The sequence below is a fragment of the Nematostella vectensis genome, chromosome 12 (genome assembly GCF_932526225.1).
Source record: "Nematostella vectensis chromosome 12, jaNemVect1.1, whole genome shotgun sequence".
In the NCBI taxonomy this organism is placed as follows: domain Eukaryota; kingdom Metazoa; phylum Cnidaria; class Anthozoa; order Actiniaria; family Edwardsiidae; genus Nematostella; species Nematostella vectensis.
The window spans coordinates 13,275,424-13,284,807 of record NC_064045.1 but is presented as its reverse complement, the minus strand read 5'-3'; the positions used below and the strand labels follow the sequence as shown (position 1 = coordinate 13,284,807).

Genomic DNA, 9,384 nt, shown 5'->3' with positions numbered 1-9,384 from the left:
AAGATGGCGGATCTTGACGATCGAGTAGAAGTAAGAAAACTTTCGCTACCGATCAGCAATAACTTGTATTTGCTGATCCATCCAGACAAATTGAACTCAGAGGTGTTTCTTGATAAGATTTCAGAGGTATTGTTGAGATTTGAAAGAATTACAAGCGATACCAGTAGGATAGCGACGGAGCCAAGAAAATTCGTGGCCGCCATAACCACAGCCAACCCAACCAGAGTCAAACATTCATGGCTGTCCACCGTTAGTTATCTTCGAATTCCAGTAAAATTACGCTTCCAAACTGTAACTCAATCATGAATTAGTAGTGATGGCCATCAACTTCGTCGTCATCTATTTGCGCCCAAATACTTTTCTACAATTTCTTTCAAGTTTTGATACGTTTAAATCCCCCCAAAAAGATACTGTTTCGTCAGTTTATGGTCTCATTCTCGTCTCTCTATGGCCGCCATGTTTTTAACTTACCTTATTACATTTTCGCGACGTCAAAATTTCGCGATTTTGAGATGTCGATATTTCGCGACACTTTATTTTTGCGATTTTCCTATTTACGTAAAAACCAGATCACTTTATTTTCGCGACTTGGGGATATTAAAATCAAGCAAAACAAGTGTCATTTCGTTAAAATTTTTGAAAATATTGGGGAGGCATGTGCGCACAGTACCCCACCCCCTGATCAGTGTAAATCCCACATAGAATTAGTTTTTCTCAGAAAAAAAGTTTTATTGTCCTAGTAGTTCTACTACATAGTGATAAATTATAAATTATCTAGGAGCACAGAACGGGCTTCTCACCATATTTTCATGCATAGCTGAGGATTGTCAAGTGGAATTAAATTGCGCTGTAATTATCAAAACTTAAAACAATATTTAACAAAAAGATGCGTGGGCTAAATTTAGTTTCATAAAAATCTAAAATACAACTCCAACTCAACCACTTAGTGTACTATATGTACATTACATGGCTAAATAGACAAGGTGTTTCCATAAAGCTTTATTCAACTGAAATCTTTTGACTTTTGTATTTTATTTAAATGTCTTTATGCACCAAGCCCCCCCCTCCCCCCCCCCTCCTAACAAGAAATGAAACATACTGGCTATGCAACCAGGAGAGTAACAATAGCATGCACAGCACAGTTTAGTGAACAAAAGCTTTGACAATAATGGCAACGAAAGATCACTGCTGGTTTAGCAAGCTAGTGACGTCATTGCAGGAAAATGTGACATTTGTAAGATTTATAACCATTGGATTTACGCAGGAAATTCAAATATTGTACAATGTGCTAGGGCTTTCTCTAAAATCCTCTAGATTTTGGTGTATTCTTGATTAATCTAAATAAATAAAGATGCTTAACCGGGAGGCGCTTATTTCAGAGTCTTTTTTATCTCTACTCTATTCAGTGCAACACGGTTATTCATATTTGTTATCATAGGCGAGGCGCTTATTCTGTGGAGACACTTATTTGAGCAATTACGATATGCTGTGAAATTCCATCATAATGAATGCCTAAAATGTTATTCAGCAAGAGACCATGATATAAGAGAACGAATCCCCGTGGCCCATGATGCCGTCCATGAAAGCTATTTTTAGATTGCGCCAATCATAGTATCCATATATGGTTCGTCGCGCCATATTTGTTTATGGGCACCTCGAGCAACTACAATTTCACAACAATTTTTTCCCTCTGCACTTTTTTACTTCGTTCGCTACCTGTTTTTATCCTTTTAGCTGCTCCTCATAGCTCATGATCACAATGCTACTAGTAGGGTGGTGTCCTGGTATCTGTTAAGTTATCTAATGTTAAGTTATCTAAATGTTGTATTAATAATTGAACGGGAAGACGTCGGGGAGACGGCGAATTTGGAGTTTATTCAAGATGCATCGGCCTGACTCCTAAAAAGTTATTTTTCTCTGCAATTCGGTGAGATGGAATACCTAGGCATTCTCAGAGTCTATGTTATATATTTTTCTTTGATTTACGAACTTTTATTCACGCAAATGTTCAGAAATCATGTCATCAGTGTGAATATAATGGTATTAAGTTCTGGATGTATCTTTTCATTTAAAGGGAATTGGAAGAGAATTGTGTGTTGTAAACGCATATGTATGATTGATTGTTGTTTTATAATTTGCGAATCAGCAGTGGAAACTTTTACTGGGGAGCCGAGCCTAAAATCACGCACTCTATGCATTTCAATGTCCCAGAAACGGTTGACTAGATCCAGCGTACTCTATGGAAGATCATTTTTACAGCGTTTGTAAAAAAGGAAGGCATTTTCGCTCAAGATGTGATCGCGCGTAAGACTCCTGTTGCGAGGATACGTGAGCGCTAGCCAATCAGAGGTGTATCTAAAAATAACTGCTTGTTCTAAAAAAAACATATCATTCGAACATACCCCAATACGGGGGATTCGTTCTCTTTCATCATGGTCTCTTGTATTCAGCCACATGGTTTATTAGCTATCATTTTCTAGATTCAAGTATTGGAAATTTACTTAAGTTTTTAATTATCTATTTCTGCCTCCTTCCCCACGATACTCCGACGTTTCTCCTTCACATCCTGCAAGACTCTTTTGTATCCTGTGCTTACGATTGGGACGCTACTTTTCACGTATCGACGTGATTTAGATTTTGTTTCCTGTTCACTTCCAGTCGCCATTTTAGCTTTGCAGATGCAACTAACTATTTTTCTCCTCTCTAGGGGGTACTTCGGATTTCAAATGTAAAAATACATCCCTTCCCACCCCCGGTGCCGCGACAAAAGTCCGCCAAGATACCACGACATGTCTACACAATTCGAGTTAGGGCAGGCGTCTATCTCCTCTCTCTCGTTTAGGCAATCTGTATGAAAATTATTAAGTCGCCTTGATTTTACAATTCTTATTCACCATGGTAACGGACTGTCGTCATACCTCGTTTCCTAGGGGCGCGCGCGTTAGAAGAACGCATCTATGACGTCATAATGATCCAACCGGACCTCAAGTGCTGATTTCAAATTAGCGATCCAGCACGAAATATGAAACAAAATAGACTCGAAAAGTGGAGAGAGAGGGGAGAAAAAGAAAATAACATGCCGCTTTACAGAAAATAGCGAAAGATTACGGCTGGAAAAAGCATCGGTTATTCTGGCTTGAGATCGGTACGAACATGGAAAAGGTTGTCGCGCTTAATGAGACCATTGAAAACTCGACGAGAATGTCAGAGCAGAATGTAAGTGAGACAAGTAGCAAGCCATTATGTTTAAACAAACAGGCAGGAGATTTTACTTTTGGTCTTGGGCCTATGGATCCAATACTAGAGCCTTCCAGAACAACAGGTAATGAACAGCTCGGGGCTGACCGTCCAGGCCCCGCATATCACTCGAACGCATTTACTAATACTGCACCATCAACAACTGGGATATCAAGTTTGCCTGTAAAAGCAAAGATACCGCCTATTTCGCCTGGAAAGATGAAACCAATGTCTCCAACTTCGCATGGCAAGGGAATTAAGACGTCTAATTCGCCCGGGAAGGAAAAGACATTGCCTGCCAGCTTGCCCGAAAAAGCAAGATACAGAGATACTAATAAGCTAACTGTGCCAGCGAAACAAAGTAAGAAATCAGCGTGCAAAAGTCCAGAATCGGCGAAAAATCGTCCGGCCTGGCAAACATGGGAACCGAAGGTGAAGATAGAAACGGAAGAGACTTACAGCTTGGCCAAGTACTGGACGAACAGACACGAGGACCCCAATAGAAAAGAGTTCAAAACCCTTCGAGATGCAAAGATGTATTTCAGAAATGTTAAGGTGAGTTGATTTCTCGACTCAATATATAAAAAGCATGTTGATTAATTTTGATGTTTGAAGAAAAGGATATTTTTCTCTTTCAGTTGCAGTAGCTTAAAATGAGGTGGTCTTATGTAGTAGTGTTCAGTGGTCATGAGCTTAAATAGACTTACCTGGCATCAACACAAATGCTTTTGTCCGTATACAGTTTTGTTTGGTTTACGTTTGAGCGAGTTGGGGAATTGCGAAGATTTACAACGGCGGGAAGACAACACCGCACATGCAAACTTCACGCGCTACCTCATTTCTTTAAAAGAACAGACAAAAACTAATGTGACGCCGCTGGCAAAGAACAGCTTTTATATGCTAACAAGATTATCCATTCATTAACTGCACCTCCTTAGCTAGGAAAATCACCACAGAATCACCGAGAACTTGTGGTATCACCCATTATTATAGTAATTACGAACAAATTTTACTGAAAATGCTGGGAGCTTTGATGTGTTATGTCTACGAGAGAGGAGCGGCCGTTTTCTGGGCCACGAACTACTAACGTGTGCAGGGATCAGCATTTCTTTTTCCTTACAATTTACCCTTTATTTTCTAATCATTATCTTTAGAGTGAGTACCACACAAAGACGTCTTCCCATCATCCTCCAGACGACTCTGTGGATCCTAAGTACCACCAAGTCGGCACGTCTTTCAGCGACGACGCTTTCTACCACTTCGTCAACATCAATGATTACGACGACACGAGGCCGGCCAGGAAAAACCTTGCAGTGAAGATCCCAAAGCAAAAAACCCACCCCAGGCAAAGGCTCTACTCCTTGAAGAATGGAGTCCCCCGGTACGTGCCTCGCAGCACAGAGCTAGACGAGGACGAGGTAGCAGAGCTATGTTCAGTTAAGCACCTCAGAGAGTATTTTATAAAAGAAATCGAAAGAGGAAAGAAGGTGATACGCTGTTGTTGTGTCCCAAACTGTGTGGATACCTTTGAGCCGTTCTACGTGGTCAAACTGGTAGGCACAGAGCAGGCTAGAGAGTGGTACAGAAAAAATTACGTCGACGGAAGGCGTCTTTCTCATGGAGATCGGGAGGTTAAGGTGTATCCGCGCAATGAAAAAGAAGCGAGCAAAAGCTACGAGGAAGACGTTTTGATTGAGACAAACGAGAAGAAAAAAACCAAGTGGAAGAGATGGAGGGCGTATGGGCGAGGTGAAAAAGCAATGGCATCTGACGTGAAACCAGAAGAAGAGTCAGGCAAGAGTGAGGAAACTCCCAGGAACAAATGCGTTATCTGTTACGAAGGCCCGAATTATCTAATGCAATGCCAGAAGTGCAAACAATACGTATGCACGCCTTGTCTTAAAGCACATCTTGTGGAAAGACTCCACCAGCAAGATGTATCACCTCAATGCCCGAACTGCGACCAAGAATACGGCGCAACCTTTGTTCTACAGCACCTTGACGACAAATCCCTCCAAGAACTCTACCTCAGCAAATCACTCGAACTTTACCTTATAAGAAATAAAGAAACCCGTCGATGCCCTGGCAGCGGTTGTAACTTTGCTGTTTTAAATCCCGGTGGGCGGTGCCCAATAGAGTGCCAGAACCCCGGGTGCGGGATCAAATTTTGTTCAGATTGTGAGCACAAATGGGGAGACTTGGCAATGCTTACTCCACACGAGTGCGAAGATATGATGGTTGAGGAGGACTGGTTCAAAGGTGCGGTAAATGTCAAGCCTTGTCCCGGCTGTGGCTTCTTGATCGAGAAACTCGATGACGGCTCGTGTAACGAGGTCTTGTGCAAGTACTGTAGGGTGTATTTCTGCTGGATCTGTGGCGAGGTGATCAATGGTCTACATATCTTCACGTGTCCCTTATATGGTAACAAGAAGTTCGGCTTGCGCAGGCGCATTCTCAACTACGTCGGGACCGGTGTTGGTGTGTTGGTTGGGGTCCCCGTGGTTGCCAGTCTTGTGCTAGGTAAGTTTTTTTTCTTCACAACTCTGCTTTTGTGGTGTGTGTGTTTCTTTATGGACAATAAGGCATTTGCAAAAGATGGTTGGGTTCCATTGCCAAGTGGATACCGAGAGCGTTATGTCCGAATATCCAACGGTCTTTGCGGGCGTAAGATATCGTTTTTGGCAAGAGACCATGATATAAGAGAATGAATTCCCGTGGCCCATGATGTCGTCCATGAAAGCTTTTTTTTTAGATTGCGCGAGCTTGTCAATCATAGCATCTATATATGGTTCGTCGCGCCATATTTGGTAATGGGCACCTCGCGAGCTAGTACATTTTCACAACAAACTTTTTTCCACTACCTGTTTTTATCCTTTTAGCTGCTCCGCATAGATCATGATCACAATGCTACAAGTAGGGTGGTGTACTGGTATCTGTTAAGTTATCTGATGTTAAGTTATGTTAAGTGATGTTAAGAACGGGAAGACGGCGAATTTGGAGTTCATTCAAGATGCATCGGGTTGACTCCTAAAAAGTTCTTTAATTCTGCATTTCGGTGAGATAGAATCCTAGGCACTATCAGAACCTATGTTATGTATTTTAATACAAGAAGGCTCTTGATCTTCAATATTTTTAGATGAATGAACTTCAATTCTTCACGCAAATGTTCAAAAATCTTGTCACTCCTTGTCTCTGGAATAAAGATTTACTTCATTATGAAGATTTGAAATCTTTTATTTGTAAAATATATGTCTTAAAAACCACAATATTGGTGTGACTATAATGGTATTAAGTTCTGGATTTATCTTTTTCATTAAAAGGGAATTGAAAGATAATTGTGTTGTAAACACAGATTTCTGATTGATTGTTGTTTTATATTGCGAATCAGCTGTGAAAACGTTTACTGGGGAAGTTGTTCCCCACAACTAAAATCACGCACTCTATGCATTTAAATGTCTTTAATGTCCGAGAAACGGTTGATTGAATCCAGCGTACCCTCTGGAAAATCATTTTCACAGCGTTCGTGAAAAAGGAAGGTGTTTTCGGTCAAAAAGATTTCCATAACAGCCTTTGCCGGTTCACATCGCTCAAGATGTGATCGCGCGTAAGACTCATGTTGCTAGGAAACGTGAGCGCTGACCAATCAGAGGCATATCTAAAAATAACTGGTTGTTCTAAAAATAGCTTTCACGGACGTCATCATTGGAACATACCATAATACGGGGGATTCGTTCTCTTACATCATGGTCTCTTGTTTTTGGTTGTATCAGGGGGCCAAGCTCTACGTTATTCTGCGAGTACACGTCTAAATATGTTCTTTTAATTTTTTTCCTTATTTTTTCGACTGTGTGAACAAGAATTTCCACGTAAACTCACAATTCGTATTTACTACGTTTTTAGTTGGCCGCCAACTTAAAAGTAATAGACCCAGACTGTTTAGAACAGAAAAAAATGCCATTCATAGACATGAACACCGTCATTGACCAGTCCTTATCTATATTTAGGTGCTGGTCTGACCATCACCGCTGGTGTCGTGACTGCCGGCGTGCTCGGAAGCCCTGCTTTACTCGCTAAGCAAGTCTATGAGCACGAGCGTCGATTACAGTCCTCGGCGACGCGACGTTGGCTCGCCGTCAGCGGTGGCATAGGCCTGGGTCTCGTAGGAATGCCATTGTTATCTTTGTGGGGGGTTTATCGAGCAGCGAAAGGCCTGCGTGCCGGTTTTACGGCTCTGGATAGAAAACTTGCGTCATTCCTGGAAGCCGAAGAGGCAGCGGCCGAGAAGAGACGAAAACTGGGGGAAGACGAAGATATCCCGGATGACGAGCCGTTGAGTTGCGAAGGAGTTCGGATCGAATTGATGCTGGATCCAAGAGAAATCGAAAATGTGTTCGATAGTGATTCAGGAATAGTTCAATAAAAACAGTTATAGGCTACATTTCCTAAAGTGTGGTATTTAAATAAAAATGATCTTAGAATAAAGTAATTTAAGTAAATGATTCAACGAAATATTCATTCAGTATAGATTATAGGGCTGTAGGAGGTCTCGAAATATTGTGTGTGTGGTGTGTGTGTGTGGCACAATACAAAAATAATTAAGAAAATATTTGGGGCCCCTACTGGTCATTTCCTTATATTTTTTTCAAAATATTGGAGGAGGGAGGGGGGGGGTCACGGTCCTGATTTCAATAAAAAGCCTGCCACGGTTAGCATATTTCTGCCATTTTTCCGCTTTTTCTTAGAAGATTTCGCCACGTGTTATGCACGCATGGAGCCTAATCTATGGCAATTCATCGGGTTCCCTGTGCTTATGAATTGTGATTAAGCGTTTGTTGTTTGTTCAATCTAGCTGTGACGTCAAACCTGTCTTTCACCACATAGGAAACCCGACCACAGGGCTAGCATTAAGCTAGCATTAAGCTGACATGATGACTACCATTTGAAAGATCAATCAATGGCTGTCGTTTCTCTGCGATCACTTAGCCAAATTAGGCCTGTACCGGCCACAAACGACCTTATGTACTACGTGGATGTCCCACCAGCAGCTCAAAGAAACCATAAATTGTGCAATAAATTAGATTCAGAAAAGTAGGGGAGATGTAATTCATAAAGAGACTATTTTTTTATGATCAATGCCTTTATTCCTTACCAAATGAAACGAGTGGCCAGAGTTGTGGACGCCAAGCGAACGAGTAAAGATAGAAAAGCATAAGCAAGGGTGACTAGGCACAGCGGTTTTTAACTGGCTGTATATAGAAACAAACATAAAAACATCTACCCTGCTTGTTTGCAGGCGGTACTTGGTGTTATTATCGCGGAAAAAAACGCATAGTTCGGTGATCGGGCGCCATCTTGTATTTTGGGCCGCGCCCATCCCTGCGTCCGTTTTTGCGCTCATCCCCAGTACCGGCGCGGCTCAAAATACAAGATGGCGCCCGATCATCGAACTGGGCGGGTTTTCCGCGATGATAACTCCGAGTACCGCCTGCAAGCAGGCTAAAAAACATCGTAATTGTTTAGTGTGTGTGAATTAAAACGTGACCAAATGGGCTTCACGTGCTACAAACGTGCTCGTCAGCTTAAAGAATGTCGACCAGCCACATCCTGTTGTTTATCATTAAAAATAAAACGGTTATTCGCTAATAAACTTCAAAATTACAATCTACAAATGAAGTTTGATATGTTATTGACGATATTTGATTGAAAATATCTTGGTTACTCCCTGGAATTAGCCGATGGAAATGGATGCTTCTGTGACCCGGCATTGAGCGGGAGCATAAAATGGCGGCGCGATTGCCCTTCTTTAAAATACGGACATCACCCAAAGAATAGCACCAGTCCGTATTCCGTGTACACGCGAGTTTTTTTAAAGTAAGTTACCACTGTTCCAGAAGATTCTACAGCGGGTTTTTATATCCTAGTAAGGTCAATAAAAAGCGATTGAAGACAAGACGTCCGGCTTTACCATTTTACTCGCTTTTATCCAAGCTTTTTTAGGGGGCTAGGTTAAGAGGTGAAGAACTCAAAAATTTATATATATATACTCAAAAAAAAAAATATATATATATTTTTTTTTTTTGCAAACAACGGTAAACGAGGAAAACCAAGTTTAGGTTTACCCTGATTTTCAGGCTGGCTTGTCTAGTA

General features: G+C 41.4%; 1 protein-coding gene across 1 annotated transcript; it reads left to right on the top strand.

Annotated features, from left to right (window-relative positions):
- The first annotated feature begins 3,153 nt into the window (after positions 1–3,153).
- Positions 3,154–7,736, top strand: LOC116603615. The gene is made up of 3 exons (XM_032365129.2): positions 3,154–3,792; positions 4,392–5,757; positions 7,242–7,736. Exons 1-3 carry the CDS (start codon positions 3,154–3,156, stop codon positions 7,655–7,657), a joined length of 2,421 nt encoding a protein of 806 aa, XP_032221020.1. The 3' UTR covers positions 7,658–7,736.
- The last annotated feature ends 1,648 nt before the right edge of the window (positions 7,737–9,384 follow it).